The 21516-nt window shown below is 37.6% G+C and overlaps 1 protein-coding gene across 1 annotated transcript; it reads right to left on the bottom strand.

Annotated features, from left to right (window-relative positions):
* Positions 1-11083: 11083 nt before the first annotated feature.
* LOC118013092 (RNA guanine-N7 methyltransferase activating subunit-like) lies at positions 11084-11885 on the bottom strand. Its single transcript, XM_035008763.1, has one exon. The coding sequence runs from the start codon at positions 11768-11770 to the stop codon at positions 11414-11416; it is 357 nt and encodes a 118-aa protein (XP_034864654.1). The 5' UTR covers positions 11771-11885; the 3' UTR covers positions 11084-11413.
* Between the last annotated feature and the right edge of the window lie 9631 nt (positions 11886-21516).

Raw genomic sequence — 21516 nt, 5'->3', positions numbered from 1 at the left:
GAATGTACAACATGATGATTATAGCTAATACTGATTATGATATATAGGAAAGTTATTAAGAGTGTAAGTCTTATGAGTTCTTATTATAAGGAGAATTTTTTTCAGTTTTTTTTTTCTTTTTCTTTTATCTATGTGAGAATATGAATGTTAGCTAGGCCTATTGTGATAATCATTTCACAGTATATGTAAATACAACCATTATGCTGCATGCCTTAAACTTATACATAATGTATGTCAATTATTTCCCAACAAAACCTGTAAATAATAAAATAGGTCACAGATAAGAAAGAAAAACAAAGGATAAATAAAGAGAAAAAAATAATAGAAAAAATAAAACTAAATATTTTTTAAAGATTATTTATTTATTTTTAGAGATAGAGTGAAAGAGCATGTGCATGTGAGTGAGCAGGAGGGACAGAGGGAGACAGAGAGAGAGAATCCTCAAGCAGACTCCCCAATGAGTGAGGAGCCTGGTGTGGGGCTGGATCCCAGAACCCTGAGATCATGACCTGAGCCAAAATCAAAAGCCAGCCAACTGACTGAGCCCCCCAACCACCCCTAAGTGTTATCTTTAATTGTGGATAAAATGCCACTAGCTATGTCTTACAACTGTGACAGCTATCTATCTATCTATCATCTATCTACCTATCTATCTATCTATCTATCTATCTATCTATCTATCTATCTATCATCTATCTATCTGAAAAATTTATTGTGGCACAAACTAGCTGTTCATTAAACATTTCATTTTCTTTCCTCCTACTATAAGTCAGACATTTTTCAGCCTTCTTTATCCTTAGATATAAATGTATGACTGAGTTCTAGTCAATGGAACATGAGTAGAATAATGTATTTCCACATCCAATCCTGACCCATAAAAAACATCTACCAAGCATTGTTCATGTTTTTTCTCCATCTGCCTTAACATCAGCATTTGTTATGACAACCAGCCTTACCCGAACTACTCTTACATTTTAACATAATTTTCATTTGCAAATCAGATTTTAATAAATCAGAGTAAACAATCTTGTTACTTTCAAGTAGGAAGGACTTGAGGCTGGCTACTGTGAGATGTACAAAAATCTAATGCCTGCTCTCCAGTTAACTATCTGGTAGTATCCACTGTATCACCCCCTTTACCTTGCCTTCCACCTGCTTATATAGTATAGTATTTCCTTCTTTCTCAAGTTTTTTTTTTTTTTTTACTTTAAAGAACTGGTTTTCAGAAAGAGAGAGAGAGAGGCAAACCAAGAAACGGTCTCTTAACTATAGAGAACAAACTGATAGTTACCAGAGGGGAGTTGGTGGGGGGATGGGTTAAATAAGTGATACAGGATTAAAGATTGAACTTGTGATGAGCACTGAGTGTTGTATGGAAGTGTTGAATCACTATATTGTATACTTGAAACTAATATTACACTGTACGTTAACTACACTGGAATTAAAATAAAAACTTAAAAAAAGAACTGGTTTGCACATTAAAGCAATACAATAAACTAGTCAGCTTACATATAATTATGAAAAATGTGCCCATTTTTCAGAAGATGAACTGACAATATTCACCACCTAGCTATCCACATATATAAATTATTTTAGCCAACGTATAGTACATCATTAGTTTTTGAGGTAGTGTTCCATGTTTCATTAGTTGTGTATAACACCCAGTGCTCATCACCACATGTGCCATCCTTATTATATGGTGGCTAATTGAACATAATAATAAAAAAATAAAATAAATTATAATTTAGCAAATGATTTAAAGGAATGGGACATTTTAAAAATACAAAAATAAATATTTCAGAATAGAATGTACTCCCAGTGTAAGCTTTTATGATTTCCACTGTAAAGTCTTGCCTTAATAAATTTAAATGCAGGTTTTTGAAAGTTTATTTAGAGAAAATTCACTTTGGCTTTATTACAGAAAGAAGTTGTGATATGTGAATATATATAGTTCAGCCATAAAAAGTTGAGGAAAGCTTATAATTTGTGACAACATGGATGGACTTTAAAGATATTATACTAAGTGAAATAATTCAGACAGAGAAAGACAAATACTGTATGATCACACTTATATGTGCAATAAAAAATGCTCCCAGAAAAAGAGATCAGACTTGTGTTTACCAGAGCCAGAGTATGAGGGGGAAGGAGAAATTGAAGGAAGGTGGCCAAAAGTTACAAAATTCTAGTTATAAATAAGTACTAGAGACATAATGTACAATACAATGACTATGGTTAACACTGCTCTATGATATGTAGAAAAGTTATTTAGAGAGTAAATCTTAAGAATCTCATCACAAGGAGAGGTTTTTTTCTTTTATTTTTAATTATGGTACCTATATGAGATGATGAATGTTAGTTGAACCTACTGTGGTAATTTCACAATGTATGTAAATCAAACAATCATTCTGCAAGCCTTAAACATACAGTAATGTATGTCATTTCTTAATAAAACTGGAAAAAAGCCCACAAACAAAAGCCTTGCCAGACGCAGACTGGTGCTCTCACTCTGCTGGGGCAAAGGTGCTAATTCATAACCCTAACATCTACTGAATATGGCTTCCAGCCTTAACCAACTAGAAAGGCGGGGCAGAACACCTTGAAAACTACATAGGCCAAAAAAATTCAAACAGAGTATTAAGCAGGCAAAGTTGATCATCTTTAGAGCAAAGCCAGGGGCCCTGGTTGGCCCAGGAACTAAAGGAACAGGTCAGCTTAAGTTAAGACCACAAAAGCCTTGACAGATTTGAAGTCAATTATCCTGCTCTGTCTATGCAGAGAAACTAATCTGTAGTCTTGCCTATTGCTGAGTATAGCCTTCAGCCTAACTGATCAGGGAAACTAAACAGAGTACACAGGACACTGCATAGCTCATTAATCAGCCCTGTTTAAAAGGCACTTAAACACAGAGAGAGCAAAGCCCAGGTCTTACCCCATCTTGAGAGCAAAACATGTGGCACTCTCTTGTCAGGAAATTTTGTGAGTAGGCTTGGCAGATTCAGGTACCCAAACAATGAGCTGTGCATACCTTAAAGCCTGTTTTGTAACCCCATGAAGTCAGGGAAGTTAATTCACAGTCTTAAGCTACTGCTAAGTATAGTAACCTATAACAACTGTCTAGAAAATCAGATCACAGATCCCAGGCTACTGCAACTCCCATCCTAAAGCCTCACTTGGGCAGGAAACCAACCCAGAGTTTTATCAAAGTGTTCTCAGCTAGTGGGATTCTCCCACACACACTTCAGAGCTTGGGAAGTGCCCTTGCCCAAAAATAGACTCTCAGAAAAAGTCCCACCTGCCCAAGGACATTGCCAGAAAATACATCTAGAAACCCAACAGGAGCTAGATGATGAAGAACTGTCTCTTCTAAAGCAAACCTATAAAGTCTAAAAGAGGAAACCACTTACTCAAATGCACAGACACCAACATAAGGAAGCAAGAATTACAAAAAATCAGGTAAAGATGACACCCCCAAAGATAACTGACCTTAAAGAAATGCAGTTTTATGAACTGTAGAAGAATTCAGAATGTTCCTCTTAAATAAGTTTATCAGACTACAAGAACACATAAACAAAACGAAATTGGGAAAATAATGCATAAACAAAATGAGAAGTTCAACAAAGATATAGAAACTATTAAACAAACAGAAATCCTAGAGCTAAAAAGTGCAATGACTGAACTGAAAAACTTAATATAAAGTTTCAAAAACAGACTTGGACATGCAGAAGAATGAATCAGTGATATATAAAATAAGAAAATTGAAATTATTCATTTAGAGGAAATGATGACAGGTAGATGATAGATAGATGATAGATGATAGATAGATGATAGATAGATAGATGATAGATAGATAGATAGATAGACAGATAATAGGTAGATGATAGATGATAGATAGATAGATAGATAGATAGATAGATAGATAGATAGATGCAAAAAAAAAGCCTATGGGACTTGTAGGACACAATCAAAATAAATAGTATCTGCATTGTGGAAATTCCAGAGAAAAGAAAGAAAAAAAGACAGAAGTAATATTTAAAACAATAGTGGCTATTTTTTCTAAAAAAAAAAAAAAAAAAAAAAAAAAAAGCAATAATGACTAAAAACTCCCCAAAGCTGGGAAGAGACATAGACTTCCAGATCAATGAGGTCCAATGGATCCCAAATAGATTGAACCCAAAAAAGAGCTATACCAAGATATATTATAATTAAATTGAAGAAATTCGAAGAACACATTTTGAAAATCACAAGAGAGGGGCATCTGGGTGGCTCAGTTGGTTAAGTGTCTGCCTTTGGCTCAGGTCATGATCCCGGGGTCTTGGGATCAAGCCCTGCGTGGAGCCTGCTTCTCCCTCTATGCTTCTCCCCTGCTTGTGATCTCTCTCTCTCTCATAATTAAATAAAATATTTTTAAAAATTCACAAGAGAAAAAAGAACTTATATACAAGGGAACCCCCAAAGACCATCAGTGGATTTCACAACAGAAACTTCTCAGGCCAGAAAAGACTGCAATGATATACTCAAAAATGTGTAAGAAAAATCTTTCAACCAAGAATTGTACACATGACGAAACTATCCTTCAGAAATGAAGGAAAAATAAAAACTTTTCTAGATAAAACAAAACAAAACATCACTAGACCTGCCTTAAAAGAAATTCTAAAAGTAATCCTTTGAGTAGAAGTAAAATGCTGCTAATAAACATTAAAAAAAACCCAAGAAGGTACCATAAAAATCACAGGTAATGGTAAATACACGTCAGATTGTGTAATATGGTAATTAGAGTACATAATTTACTTACAACTCTACTTTAAAAGTTAAAAATAAACTCTGTAAATATAACCATAACTACAATAACCTGCTGTTGGATACATAATATAAAAATCAGCAAACCATAGCATTGATAAACTAAAATGTGAGGTGGAAGAGAATTAAAATTATAAAGTTCATAAGTGCTATCAAACCTATGTTGTTGTCAGTTTTTTCTTTTTTAAGATTTTTTAAATTTATTTGAGAGAGAGAGAGCACAAGCAGAGGGAGGGGCAGAGGGAGAAGCAGACTCCCCACTGAGCAGGGAGCTTGATGCAGGGCCCAATCCCAGGACCCTGGGATCATGAACTGAGCTGAACCAACTAAGCCACTCAGGCACCCATATTGTTGTCAGTTTAAAGTAGGGTGTTATAATTTTAAGATGTTTTACATAAGATTTATCTTCACTACAAGGGACAAACTTGTAGCAATTACATGAAATAGCATGATAAAGTCAAAGTATACTGATACCAAATACATCAAAACACACAAACACAAAAACAGCAGGATAAAAAGCAAGAAAAATGGATCTACAAAAACAACCAGAGAAACTTAACAAAATGGCAAAAGTACGTTTTTATCAATTTTTTTAAATGTAAATAGATTAATTTCTCCAATCAAAAGACAGAATGGCTGAATGTATTTCCAAAACAAGATCCAACGATGTACTGCCTACAAGAGACTCACTTGAGCCTTAATGACACATACATACTGAGGGTGAAGGGATGGAAACAGATATATTTTTTTAAGATTTTATTTATTTATTTATTTGTCAGAGAGAAAGAGCAGGAGGAGCAATAGAGACAGAGGGAGGAGCAGGCTTCTCGCTGAGCAAGGACCCTGATGCAGGACTCAATCCCAGGACCCTGGGATCATGACCTGAGCCAAAGGCAGACACTTAACCAACTGAGCCACCCAGGCACCCAGATATTTCAACCAAATGGTCACAATAACAAACAAACAAAAAGGTAAGTATATTTAGACAAAATAGACATTGACTACAACTGGTAGAATGAGACAATTATAATTATTATATAATGATAAAAGGGTCTATCCATTAAGAATATATAACAATTGCAGGAGGAGGCAAGATGGTAGAAGAGTAGGGGACCTCATTTTATCTGGTCCCTTGAATTTAGCTGGATATCTATCAAACCATTCTGAACACCCACAAATTCAGCCTAAGATGTAAGAAAATATATCTGGAACTCTACAAGTAGAAAAGCAACTGTTTTTTGCAAGGTGGGAGGTGCAGAGTCATGAATCTGTGGGAAGATATCAGAAGATAAACAAAGGGGGGGGAACCTCCATAAGCTGGCTATCAGAAAGTGATATATCATCAGAATGCAAAATTGGAACCCTTAGAAATCTTCTCCAGTGAGAGACATCCTTTTCTGAAAGTGGCTCAGGGGATGAAAAGGGCAGAATTCTAGGTGAGTCATTGTGGTCTCAGGATCCTAGGAGTCACAGGATGAACGCGGACGCATGAACCAGTAGAGTGCCCAAGCAGTGGATCAGGGAAACTGGTTATGGTCAGTGAATCCAGAAGGGGACTCTCAGCTGGGGTTGCCATAAACTGCAAGCTAGGTGGGTCAGGGGACTGCTCTCTGCCTCAGCACCCTGAAAAGGACTGAAATGAGCTGGCCATTTACCATCCCCTGGGAGGGGCAAAATGGCTGTGCCCATGACTGGGCAACAGCTCTTGGGGCAGCAGTAGCCCCAGAAAGGACAGTAGGGCAGCACCCAGCTGTGTCCCAGGAGCAGCAGAGCAGATGGTCATGAGCCCACAACCACTCAGAGTCCCAAGGCACACAAAGGGCAGTGATGCTCACAGGTCCCTTGGACCCCCCCGGGAGGATTGCACTGGGAACACACCTCAAGAGTCTACAGAGTTTGGCACACATCAGTGAAAACTCATTGTCCCAGAGGGTTTATTGAAGAGGGGGGACCGAGATCCTTTGGCTCTGGGCTGGAGATCCGGGCATGGTCATTTTTACTCTGATCCTCTAAAAAAGCACAGAAAGCCTCCAGGGGAAAAAAGCCACACAGAGGATCAGCTTACTCTGGGCCCAGCCCCCTGGCAAGGGGTGGGGCAACTCCTCCCAGGCAAAGACACCTGAGAAGCAGCACAGTAGTCCCCTCCCCCAGAGGACAGACTGAAAGAACAGGTGGACTACAACTTTATGGATCCCACAAGACTGTAAAACTCCAGTGCCAGGGGAAAATAGTACATTGAGCTTGAGGTGTTTTCTCATGATTCATTTATCTTTCAGTCTAAAATTTTCCATTTATATTTTTTTAACTTTTTCCAATTTCAGCTAGATTCTTATTTTACCAACCTATGTATTTAAGTCACTTTTTAACTTTTATTTTTTCCATCTACATTTTAGAGATACATCCTTCATTTTAGTCCTTTTTTCACTCTATTCAATTTTATATATATAGATATATCTATCTATCTATCTAGATAGATAATTTATATATATATATATATATATACACACACACACATATATATATATATGAAAATATGCAATGAATATTCTCAAACTTTTGGCATCAGTTGAGACCTGATTTGTGACCCAGTATGTGATCTATTCTGGAGAAAATTTCATGTGCACTTGAAAAGAATGAGTATTTATTGTTTTAGGATGGAATGTTCCGTATATATCTGTGAAGTCCATCCATTCTTGCTCAGCGACCTATATAGATAGATGATAGATGATAGATAGATAGATAGATAGATAGATAGATAGATAGATAGATAGATGATAGATAGATAGATAGATAGATAGATAGATAGATAGATAGATAGATATAGATATAGATAGATATATAGATATATAAAAGTTTCTCTCTCTTTGCAATTTTAGGATGTGGTGTCTTCTAACATACAGACCAAAACTCAATCAGGAAGAAGTAGATCACACTGTTTTGTCCACTTGCAAGATTATAGTCTCTCTCCCCCCTTTTCCTGTTTTGTTTTGGTTAGCTTTTCTGTTGTGACTCTGACAACTTCAGATTTGTCTAGGGTGTTTTTTGCTTGAGTTGTGGTTGATGTTATAAACTCTGTTCACTCCCTCACCCATCCTTCTCTGGGCAAAATGACTAAAAGGAGCAATTCACAACAAAAGAAAGAACAAGAGGCAATGTTCTCTGCCACAGAGCTAATCAATATGCATATAAGTAAGATGTCAGAGACGGAATTCAGGATAGCAATTATAATGTTAATACCTGGGCTTGAAAAAAGCATAAATGGCAGTAGAGAATCTCTAAGGGTGGAAATGAGAACTAATCAGGCTGAACTTAAAAATGCTCTGAGATGCAGTCTAAATTGGATGCTCTAACAGTTAGGGTCAATGAGGCAGAAGAAAGAATAAATGATCTAGAGGACAGGCTGATGGAAAGGAAGGAGGATGAGGAAAAAAGAGAAAGACAACTCAGCCCATGAAGAAAGGCTTTGAGAATTTAGTGATGCCCTAAAGAGGAAAAAAAATGTCAGAATTATTGGGGTGACTGAGGGGTTGGAGAGAAAGAGAGGGCCAGAAGGTATATTTGAGCAAATCATAGCTGAGAACTTCCCTATTCTGGAGAAGAAAACAAGCATTCATGTGGATGAGGCAGAAAGGACCCTTCCTCAAATCAGTAAAAATAGATCAACACCTTGACAAATAATGGTTAGAGAAAAAGAAGCTATCCTGAGAGCAGCTCAAGAGAGGAGGTTCTTTACGTATAGAGGGAGGAGCATGTGTACAGATTAACATCAGACCTATCCACAGAAACCTGGCAGGCTAGAAAAGGCTGGCATGATATATTCAGGGTATTAAATGAGAAGAACAGGCAGCCAAGAATACTTTATCCAGCAAGGCTGTCATTCAGAATGGAAGGAGACATAAAGAGCTTCCAGGACAGACTGAAACTGAGAGAATATGTGAACACCAAGCCAGCCCTGCAAGAAATATTAAAGGGGATGCTGTAAGCAAAGAGAAACTCCAAAAGTAACATAGACCAGAAAGGAACAGAGACAATCTACAGAAACAGGGACTTTGCAGGCAATATAGTGGCACTGAATTCATACCTTTCAATAGTTACTCTGAATGTAAATGGGCTAAATGCTCCAACCAAAAGACACAGAGTATCAGATTGCATAAAAAAGCAGGATCCATTCATATGCTGTCTAGAAGAGACTCATTTTTAGACCTAAAGACATCTCTGGACTTAAAGTGAGGGGATGGAGAAAAATTTACCACGCTAATGGGCCTCAACAAAAACTGGGGTATCAATCCTCATATCAGACAAATTAGATTTTAAACCAAAGACTGTAGTAAGAGATGTAGAGAGACATTATATTATACCTAAAAGGGTCTATCCAACAAGAAGATCTAACAATTGTAAATATTTATGCCCCCAACATGGGAGCACAGATTATATAAACCAATTAACAACCAAAGTAAAGAAACACATTGATAATAATACATTAATAATAGAGGACTTCATCACCCCACTAACAGTAATGGACAGATCATCTAAGCAGAATATCAACAAAGAAACAAGTGTTTTGAATGACACATTGGACCAGATGGACTTCACAGATATATACAGAACACTCCATCCTAAAACAATAAATACTCATTCTTTTCAAGTGCACATGAAATTTTCTCCAGAATAGATCACATACTGGGTCACAAATCAGGTCTCAACTGATACCAAAAGTTTGAGAATATTCATTGCATATTTTCAGACCACAATGTTTTGAAACTGGAACTCAATCACAAGAGGAAATTTGTAAGGAACACGAACACTTGGAGGTTAAAGAGCATCCTGCTAAAGAATGAATGGGTCAACCAGGAAATTAAAGAACTTAAAAAAATCATGGAAACTAATGAGAATGTAAACACATCAATTCAAAACCTCTGGGATACAGCAAAGGCAGACCTTAGAGGGAAGTACACTGCAATACAAGCCTCTCTCAAAAAAAAAAAAAAAATCCCAAATACATAAGCTAACCATACATCTAAAGGATCTGGAGAAAGAAGAGCAAACAAAGCCTAGACCAAGCAGGAGAAGAGAAATAATAAAGATTGGAGCAGAAATCAATGAAATAGAAACCAGAAGATCAGTAGAACAGATCAATGAAACTAGAAGCTGGTTCTTTGAACAAATTAATAAGGTCGATAAACCTCTCGTCAGACTTATCCAAAAGAAAGAAAAAAGACCCAAATTAATAAAATCATGAATGAAAGGGGAGTGACACAACCAAGACCAAAGGAAATACAGACAATTTTAAGAACATATTATAAGAAATTTTATGCCAACAAATTAAGCAATCTGGAAGAAATGGATGCATGTCTGGGAAATTATAAACTACCAAGATTGAAAGAGAAAGAGGTAGAAAATCTGAACAGACCAATAATCAGCAAGGAAATTGAAGCAGTAATCAACAACCTCCCCCCCAAAAACAAGAGTCCATGGCCAGATGGCTTCCCATGGAAATTGTACCAAACATTTAAAAAAGAAATAATACCTATTTTAGTGGAGCTCTTTCAAAAAATAGACATGAAAGGAAAATTTCCAAACTCGTTCTATGAGGCCAGCATTACCTTGATCCCAAAACCAGACAAAGACACCATCAGAAAGGAGAATGACAGACCAATATCCCTGATGAACATGGATACTAAAATACTCACCAAGATACTAGCCAATAGGATCCAACAGTACATTAAAAGGATTATTCACCATGACCAGGTGGGATTTATTCCTGGGATGCAAGAGTGGTTTGACGTTCACAAATGAATTGATGTGATAGATCACATTAATAAAAGGAAAGACAAGAGCCATATGATCCTCTCAATTGATGCAGAAAAAGAATTTGACAAAATTTAGCATCCTTTCTTGATTAAAACACTTTAAAGTGCAGGGATAGAGAGAATATAACTCAATATCATAGAAGTCATCTATGGAAAGCCTGCAGTGAATACCATAGTCAAGGGAAAAAACTGAGAGCTTTTCCCCTAAGGTCAAGAGCATGAACAGGGATGCCCACTCCCACCACTGTTGTTCAACATCTTACTAGAAGTCCTAGCCTCAGCAATCAGAGAACAAAAAGAAATAAAAAACAATCAAATTGGCAAAGAAGAAGTCAAACTCTGACTCCTTACTGATAACAAGACACTTTATGTGGAAAACCCAACATTGCTAGAACTCATACAGCAGTTCAGCAACATGGCAGGATACAAAATCAATGCACACAAATCAGTTGCATTTCTTTTTTTTTTTTCTACTGTAAAATTTTTATTTCTGTGTAAAACAAAGACAGAACCCCATGGAGGTCAAACAAGGAAAACAGACGCCAAGTTCAAAGCACTATTAAGTCATGAAACAAAGAAGAATCTGAGGTAGAAGTCAGGCAATATAATCCACAACCTTTTTAGGGGCACACTGAACCATCACATCTCTAGTAAGAGCTCATTTTTTTTAAAAAGTCACAAGTTCCAAAAAGTTAATAATCCACTCTCTGAAATCAGATGTAAAACTATGACCAACAGAAGATACACACAAACTTTTATCATGTTAACAGAGGAAATGGTTTTACTAAAAGCTGCTGACGTTTCCATCAGTAGTAACCATAGGGAGGCCACTGGTTGTAACCATAGTGTCCGTACTGATGGGGGTAGTAAGGTTCTTGTCTGTGTTGCGGGTAATTGTTACCCCAGGATCGTCCATGCCACTGATTGGATCGATTGTCACTTGGCCACCCCCGTCTGCTATCCCTACCTCTAAACTGTCTGTTATCTTGCAACCGACTTCCTCTATTTCTCTGGTTCCCACCGGCTCTGCTATTCCATTCCTCAACGATTGGAGGGGACTCAGGAGGGCGTTTCAGGTATTCCTGGTACTCCTTGTCATCTTCTGTGAATCTACTGGCAAACATCTCTTCAAAATTGGGAACAGCTTCAGAAGTGTCTGTCATCCTGAAATTCCCAGCAGTCTGAGGCAGCTGCAATGTTTAATGTTTACGTTGTTTCGATCTCTGGCCCACACGGCAGCTAAAGGATCTCCCACTACCCAGCTCTCCAAGGTAACCGAGCCACTCATCAGTTGCATTTCTATACACTAAAAATGTGACTGAAGAAAGAGAAATTAAGGAATCAATCCCACTTACAATTGCATCCAAAACCATAAAATACTTAGGAATAAACCTAATCAAAGTGGCAAATATCTGTACTCTAGAAACTACAGAACACTTATGAAAGAAATTGAGGAAGACACAAAAAGATGGAAAAACATTGCATGCTCATGGATTGGAAGAATAAACATTGTTAAAATGTCTATGCTGCCCCAGAGCAATCTACACTTTCAATGAAATCCCTATCAAATTACCATCAGCAATTTTCACAGAACTGGAACAATCTGAAAAATTGTACAGAACCAGAAAAGACCCTGAATTGTAAGGGATTGTTGAAAAAGAAAACCAAAGCTGGGGGCATCTCAATGCCTGACTTCAAGATATATTACAAAGCTGTGATCATCAAGACAGCATGGTACTGGCACAAAAACAGACCCATAGATCGATGGAACAGAATACAGACCCCAGAAATGGACCCTCAACTCTATGGTCAACTAATCTTTGACAAAGCTGGAAAGAATATCCAACGGTAAAAAAGAGTCTCTTCAATAAATTCTGCTAGGAAAATTGGACAGCCACATGCAGAAGAATGAAGCTGGACCATTCTCTTATACCATACACAATGATAAAGTCAAAATGGGTGAAAGACCTAAATATGAGACAGGAATCCATCAAAATCCTAGAGGATATTACAGGCAGTAACCTCTTCAACGTTGGCCACAGCAACTTCTTGCAAGACACGTCTCTAAAGTCAAGGTAAACAAAAGCAAAAATGAACTATTGTACTTCATCAAGATAAAATTTTCCACATGGCAAAGGAAACAGTCAACAAAACTAAAAGGCAACCTACAGAATAGAAGAAATTTGCAAATGACATAACAGGTAAAAGGCTGGTATCCAAGATATGTAAAGAGCTTCTCAAACTCAACACGCCAAAAACAAAAAATCCAGTCACAAAATGGGCAGAAGACATGAACAGACACTTCTCCAAAGAAGACATACAAATGGCCAAAGACACATGAAAAAATGTTCCACATCACTTGTCATCAGGGAAATACGAATCAAATCCACAATGAGATACCACCTTACACCAGTTAGAATGGCAAAAATTAACAAAACAAGAAACAACAAATGTTGGTGAGGATGAGTTACCCTAGGATCCAGCAATTGCACTACTAGGTATTTACTACAAAGATACAGATGTATCTGTAGCAGCAATGTCCACAATAGCCAAACTGGAATGAGCCGAGATGTCTTTCAACAGTTGAATGGATATAGAAGATGTGGTTCATATATACAATGGAATATTATTCAGCTGTGAGAAAGGATGAATACCTACAATTTGTATCGACATGGATGGAACTGGAGGGGATCATGCTAAGTGAAATAAGTCAAGCAGAGAAAGACAATTATCATATAGTTTCACTCATATGTTGGATGTGGAAATAACTCCAAGGACCATAGGGGAAGGGAGGGAAAACTAAGTGGGGAGAAATCACAGAAGGAGTAAAACCATGAGGAACTCTTGACATCGGCAAACAAATGAGTGCCGTGGAAAGGGAGGTGGGTGGGTGGGGTTGGGTAACTGGGTGATGGGTATTAAGGAGCGCAGGTGTTGTGATGAGCACTGAGCATTATATGCAACTAATGAAGCATTGAACACTACATCAAAAACTAATGATGTACTATATATTGGCTAATTGAATGTAAAAAAAAAAAAAAGAACATACAACAAATATAAACATTTATCCAACACTGGGGCACTTAAACATATAAAGCAATAACTAACAAAACTAAAAGGTGAAATAAACAGCAATACAATAATAGTTGGGGACATTAATATTCCCCCCTGGATGGATAAATCAACCAGAGACTCAGTAAGGGAACAGTAGATTTGAACAACTTTATAGACCAAATGGACCTAACAGACATATACATAACTTTTTGTTTGACAGCAGAAGAATACACATTCTTCTCAACTGTACATGAAACATTTTCTCATATAGACTCTATTTTAGGCCAGTAAACAAATATTAGCACGTCAGTAAGACTGAAACCATACCAGTATCTAATCTGATCACAATACTATGAAACTAGAAATCAATAACAGGAGGAAAAATTTAAAACTCACAAACATATGGAAATTAAACAATGATCCTCTGAATAACCAATGGATTAAGGAAAAAAAATTAAATGGAGAAATTAAATATATATTTATTAATTTATTAGTAAATTAATTATATTAATTATATGTATCCATCCATATATTTATTCCTGAGGAAAAAAACAATGGAAACACTCATGCCAAGACTTATGGGATGCAGCAAAAGCAGTTCTAAGGAAAAAGTTCAAAGCACTTAATGCTTATATTAAGAAACGAAAAAGATCATGGACAAACTATCTAAATATGTGACTCAAGAAATTAGAAAAAGAAAAAAAAATGGAGCCTAAAGTTAGCAGAGGAAGGGAACCATAAAGATTAGAGCAGAAATAAATGAAATAGAAAATAGAAAAACAATATAAATGATTGACAAAACTAAGAGTTGGTTCTTTGTAAAAATAAAATTGGAAAACAGTTCACTAAACAAGGAATGAAGGAAAGGGACCTAAATCAACAAAATTATAAATGATAAAAAAGACGTTATACCTGAGACCACAGAATTAAAAAGGATTATTAAGAAATTACTATGAACAGCAATATGCTAACAAACCAGACAACCTGGAAGAAATAGAAAAAAATCTCAGAAACTTGCAACCTATCAAGACTGTATCAGGAATAAATAGAAAATCTGAACAGACCAATTATAAGTAATGAGATCAAATCAGTAATGAAAATCTCCCAATGAAGAAAATCCAAGGACCAGATAACTTCTCTCCTGAATTCTACCAAATATTTGAATAAGAATTAATATGCAACATTTTCAAATTATTCCCAAGAATTGAAGAGGAAGAACCAATCCTAGACTCATTTTAAGAGACAAACATTACCCTGATAAGAAAAGTAGGCAAAGACATCACAAGAAAAAAACTATCCAGTATCCCTGATGAATGTAGATGCAAAATTATCAGTAAAACTTTAGTAAACTGAATTCAGCTGCAGAGTATGAGAACCATTCATGATCAAGTTGAATTTATCTCTGGGATACAGTCATGGTTCAACATACACAAATCAATTAATGTAATACATCACATTTTATGAAATAAAATCATACAATAATCTAAGTAGATGCAGAGGGAAGACAGAGGAGATGGCAAAGGAGGAGGAGGAGGACTGTAGGTCCATCTTGTCACATGAACACAACTAGATAACTATCAAATCATTCTAAATAACCCAGAAATCAACCTGAAGACTGACAGAACAACTGAACAACTCCACATCTAAAGGGAGAGATGAAGCAATATCAAAGAACATAGGAAAGGTGGAGATGTGCTTTAAGGGAGAAAAAGATCATGGGTGCTGCAGAAGGGAGGGAGTCATGGTCACAGAGAAAGGCAAGAGAGAAAGAGAGAGGAATGCACCGGGAATGCACAAAGAGAACATTTCCCCAAAGCCATTGGCTGGGAAAGTGAGAGGGGCTGATTTTCATGAGTTCTTACAACCAACAGGGCTTAAAGACTGGATTTTTTTTTTTTTTTTGGTGCAAAAAGGTATTTTTGTTTTTGCTTTTGTTTTGTTGTTGTTTTTGTTTTTTGTTTGTTTCAGAGGTAGAGTTTAGTGATCCATCAGTTGCATACACTCATGTGGAATTTAAGAAACAAATCAGATGAACATGGGGAAGGGAAGGAAAAATAAAATAAGATAAAAACAGAGAGAGAGGTAAACTATAAGATATTCTTAACTATAGGGAACAAACAGGGTAGCTAGAGGGGGGTGGGGGGATGGGATAATTGGGTGATGGACCTTAAGGAGGAAACTTGATGTAGTGAGCACTTGGTGTTATATGCAACCAATGAATCACTAAATTCTACCCCTGAAACTAATACTACACTATATGTTAACTAACTTGAATTTAAATTAAAAAACACCAACATCATTTCTCACAAAACCAGAACAATTAATACTAAAATTTGTATGGAATGATGAAAGACCCCAAATAGCCAAAGTAATCCTGAAAAACAAGAAAGGTAGAGGTATCACAATTCCAGGTTTCAAGATATACTACAAATCTGTAGTAATCAAAATGTATGGTACTGACACAAAAATAGCCACAGATCAATGGAACAGAATAGAGAACCCAGATTCAGGAGAGGCAAGATGGTTGAGGAGTAGGGGACTCCTTTTCAACTGGTCCCCTGAATTTAGCTAGATATCTACCCAGCCACTCTGAACACCCATAAAATCATCCTGAGATATAAGATTATACATCTGGATCTCTACAGGGGCAGAGGATCATCACTGAGAGGTAAGAAAGATGGAGTTGGGATTGCTTGGAAAGAAGTCAGAGGATAAACAGAAGGGGGAGGGGACCGCCAGAAGCTAGCCTTTGCAAATTAATACCCCAGTGCAAAAGCGTCCTGCACCTGGGGACCAGGGATAGCTTGGAGAGCAGTGGCTGAGTGACAAGAAAGGACTGATAACAGCACTCAAACAGGACACAGGGGCTTAAAGGGCAAATGCTGGGACTGGGCAGTCACAGTGCTGCCAGCCACCACCTGAGCCTGAACCCATGCCAGAGAGGACCCAGTGCAGACTGAGGTGGCCACCGCCACCACCAGTGCCAGGGAGGACCCAATGCAGACCTGAGCCAGTGGAAATGGGGCTGGAGATGGCCACTGCCAATGCCACCTCTTCTGCTGCTGCTGCTGTGGCACCCAAGAAGACCCAGCTTGTAACTGTACCCACAGATCCAGGGGTGACCACCGCTCCTGCCACGGCATGGCTCCACCCAGTCTGGGATCGCTGGCGGTGTTGGTGGCACAGAGGGCAGAGAGAAGTGGGGGCCAGGGTCCACCACTGAGAGGATCCCAGCCTGTGGGCAGCTTTGGTTTTCAGCTGTACTTACAGAGCAGGAGACTGTGTATTCTGAATGATTCACAGAGGAGCAGACTGTGGGTTCTCTCCTCTGGGGTGGAGGTCTTGGTCAGGATATTTTCCTTTAGCTCTGACCCTCCAAAAATGCGTGAAAACCCACCAGAGAACAAAAGCTAAAAAAACCGGTTTCCAAGGAGCCCAGACCCTTGATGTGGGCAGGGCAACTCTGCCCAAGCAGGACTGAGTGAAAAACCACGTGGCAGGCCCCTCCCCCAGAAGACAAGATGGAAGAACAAGAGGACAACAACCCCAGGGTCCCCAAAAACTGTAAAACCCCAACACCAGGGGAAAATTAGTATAGTAAGCTCCTGCTGTCGCCTCATGGCCTGTGTATTTGTTTGATACAACTTTTCTCTCTCTCTTTTATTATTAATTCTTTCTCATGCTTCGTCTGTTTCTTTTTTACCTTCTTATCATTTCAAACAGATGTTTAATATAACCTATTCCATACTAACTTTTTAACTTGAACTTTTTCACACATATACTTTTTTCTTTTTCTTTTTTTTAAATTTTATTTTATTATGTTATGTTACTCACCATACAATACATCATTAGTTTTTGATGTGGTGATCCACGATCCATTATTTTCATATAACACCCAGTGCTCCGTGCAGTACATGCCCTCCTTAATACCCATCACTGGGGAACCCATCTGCCCACCCCCTTCCCCTCTAAAACCCTGTTTGTTTCTCAGAGTCCATAGTTTCTCATGGTTCATCTCTCTCTCTCTGATTCCCCCCCATCATTTTTCCCTTCCTTCTCCTAATGCCCTCCATGCTATTCCTTATGTTCCACAAATAAGTGAAACCATAGGATAATTGACTTTCTCTGCTTGACTTATTTCACTTAACATGATCTCCTCCAGTCCCCTCCATGTTAATGTAAAAGTTGGGTATTCATCCTTTCTGATGGCTAAGTAATATTCCATTATATATATGGACCACATCTTCTTGATCCATTCATCTGTTGAAGGGCATCTCGGCTCTTTCCACAGTTTGGCTATTGTGGGCATTGCTGCTATGAACATTGGGATGCATATGGCCCTTCTTTTTCCTTTTTATGTATATAGATATAAGCTTCAATGTAGTCCTTTTTTCCCCTACTCAATACTACCTTTATATATATATACCAGTTTTAATTTCCTGTATCTCTAGAAAGTACTGTTCTCTAACAAAGAAAACAAAATACACTCAGGAAGAACTGAAACACTCTACCTTGCCCACATAGAGGAATTATAGCCACCTCCCCACACGTTCCACTTTTTTTTTGTTCTTTGTCATTATTGGCCAGATTTTTTTGTGGGTTTTGTTTGTTTGTTTTAATTTTTGTGCATTATAAATCTTATTCTTGGGTTTCATTTTGGCTGGGGTTTTTGGTGATGGCATCCGATTGCTCCAAACTTTCCCAGGATGCACCTTGCCTGGATTGTGGTTAATATTTTTGACTGTACATATGCTGAACCCCAACCCTGTCATTCAACAGAATGACTAGGAGGAACCCCCAACAAAGAAAAGACCCAGAGACAATGGCCTCTCCCCCAGACCTAAAGGATATCCATATAAGCAAGATGTTGGAAGTAGACTTCAGGGTAACAGTTATGAAGACGATAGCTAGAATGGAGAAATTAATTAATGGCAACATAGAGTCTCTAAGGGCAGACTTAAGCTGAACTGGTGAAACTTAAAAAAGCCATCAATGAGATCCAATCTAATCTAGATACTCTAACAGCTAAGGTAAATGAGGCAGAAGAACGAATTAGTGATCTAGAAGACAAAGTGATAGAAAAGAAGTGAAACGAGGAGGCCTGGAAGAAACAGCATAAAATCCATGAAAACAAATGAGAGAAATAAGTGACACCATGAAACGCTCCAACGTCAGAATTATTGGGATCCCTCAGGGGGTGGAGAGAGATAGAGAGGACTAGAAGATATATTTGTGCAAATTGTAGCTGAGAACTTCCCTAATCTGGGGAATGAAACAAACATTTGTGTCCTAGAGGCAGAGAGGACCACTCCCAAGATGAAGGAGAACAGACCAACGCCCCAGCATGTAATAGTAAAACTTTCAAATCTTAGAACCAAGGAAACCATCTTAAGGGCAGTTAGGTTTAACAGATTCCTTAGGTACAGAAGGAGGAACATCAGAATAACCTGACCTGTCAGACCTATCCAGAGAGACCTGGCAAGCCAGAAAGGCCTGGGAAGACATATTCAGGGTACTAAATGAGAAGAACATGCAGCCAAGAATACTTTATCTGGCAAGGCTTTCATTTAGAATGGATGGAGAGATGCAGAGCTTCCAAGACCAGAAGAAACTGAAAGAATATGTGACCACTAAGCCAGCCCTACGAGAAATATTAAGGGGGGCTCTATAAAAGGAGAAAGACCCCAAGAGTGATATACAACAGAAATTTACAGCGACAATCTATAAAAACAATGTCTTCAGAGGCAATATGATGACAATTAATTCATAGTTTTCAGTAATCACTCTCAACGTGAATAGCCTAAATGCTCCCATAAAATGGCACAGGGTTGCAGATTGGATAAAAAGACAGGACCCATCCATATGCTGTCTACAAGAGACTCATTTTAAACCTAAAGATATATCTAGGCTAAAAGTTAAGGGACGGAGATCCATCTTCCATGCCAGTGGACCTCAAAAGAAACCTGGGGTAGCAACTCTTATATCAGACAAATTAGACTTTAAACTAAAGACTGTAGTTAGAGACACAGAAGGACATTATATCATTCTTAAAGTGTTTATCCAACAAGAAGATCTAACAATTATACATATTTATGCCCCCAACATAAGAGCAGCAAACTGCATAAGCCAACCATTAAATAAAATAAGAATCATATTGATTAAAATACATTAATTGTAGGAGACCTCAATACTCCACTCTCAGCAATAGATAGATCATCTAAGCAGAAAATCAACAAAGAAACAAGAGCTTTGAATGACACACTGGACCAGATGGACCTCATAGATATGTAAAAAACATTCCACCCTAAAACAGCAGAATACTCATTCTTCCAGAACAGATATGAAATTTTCTTCAGAATAGACCACATACTGGGTCACAAATCAGGTTTCAACCAATACCAAAGGACTGAGATTATTCCCTGAATACTCTCAGACCATAATGCTTTAAAACTGGAACTCAATCACAAAAAAAAAAAAAAAAAAAAAAAAAAAGGAAGAAATTCAAACACTTAGAAGCTGAATACCACTCTGCTCAAGAATGTTTGGGTCAACAAGGAAATCAAAGAAGAATTTAAACAATTCATGGAAACCAATGAAAATGAAAACATATCAGTCCAAAACCTATGGGATACTGCAAAGGCGGTCCTAAGGGGGAAATACATAGCCATCCAAGCCTCACTCAAAAAAATAGAAAAATCCTGAATTCCTCAACCAATTTTACACCTTAGAGAATTGGAGAAAAAAGCAACAAATGATGCCTAAGCCACACATTAGAAGAGAAATAATTAAGATTAGAGCAGAGATCAAAGAAATAGAAACCAGAAATACAATAGAGCAGATCAACAAAACTAGAAGCTGGTTTGTTGAAAGAATTAATAAGATCAATAAACCACTGGCCAGACTTATCCAAAAGAAAAGAGAAAGGACCCAAATTAATAAAATTATGAATGAAAGGGGAGAGATAACAACTAACACCAAGGAAATAGAAACAATTATTAGAAATTATTATCAACAACTATATGCCAAAAAATTAAGCAACCTGGAAGAAATGGAGGCCTTCCTGGAAACCTATAAACTACCAAGACTGAAACAGGAAGAAATTGACAACCTGAATAGACTAATAACCAGTAAAGAGATTGAAGCAGTGAACCCAAACCTTCCAAAATACAAAGAAGTCAAACTCTCTTTACTGATGACATGATACATTATGTGGAAAACCCAAAAGACTCCAACCCCAAATTACTAGAACTCATACAGCAATTCAGTAATGTGACAGGATACAAAATCAATACACAGAAATGTTGCTTTCTTATACACTAACAATGTAACTGTAGAAAGAGAAATTACATAATCAGTTCCACTTACAATAGCACCAAAAACCATAAGATACTTGGAATAAACCTAACCAAAGAGGTAAAGGATCTATAATCTAAGAACTACAGAACACTCAGGAAATAAATTGAAGAAGACACAAAAAGTTGGAAAAACTTTCCATACTCATGGATTGGAAGAATAAACATTGTTAAAATGTCTATGCTGCCCAGAGCAATCTACACTTTCAACACCAACCCGGTCAAACTACCAACGGCATTTTTCAAAGTGCTAAACAATCCTAAACTTGGTGTAGAATCAGAAAAGACCCTGAATCGCCAAGCAAATGTTGAAAAAGAAAAACAAAGCTGGGGGCATCACGTTGCCTGATTTCAAGCAATATTACAAAGCCGTAATCACCAAGACAGCATGGTACTGGCACAAATACAGACACATAGACCAATAGTACAGAATAGAGAGCCCAGATATGGGCCATCAACTCTATGGTCAAGTAATCTTTGACAAAGCAGGAAAAAATATGCAA

The sequence above is a fragment of the Mirounga leonina genome, unplaced genomic scaffold (genome assembly GCF_011800145.1).
Source record: "Mirounga leonina isolate KUSES-001 unplaced genomic scaffold, KU_Mleo_1.0 Mir_101283, whole genome shotgun sequence".
In the NCBI taxonomy this organism is placed as follows: domain Eukaryota; kingdom Metazoa; phylum Chordata; class Mammalia; order Carnivora; family Phocidae; genus Mirounga; species Mirounga leonina.
This window is presented reverse-complemented; position numbering and strand designations above follow the sequence as displayed.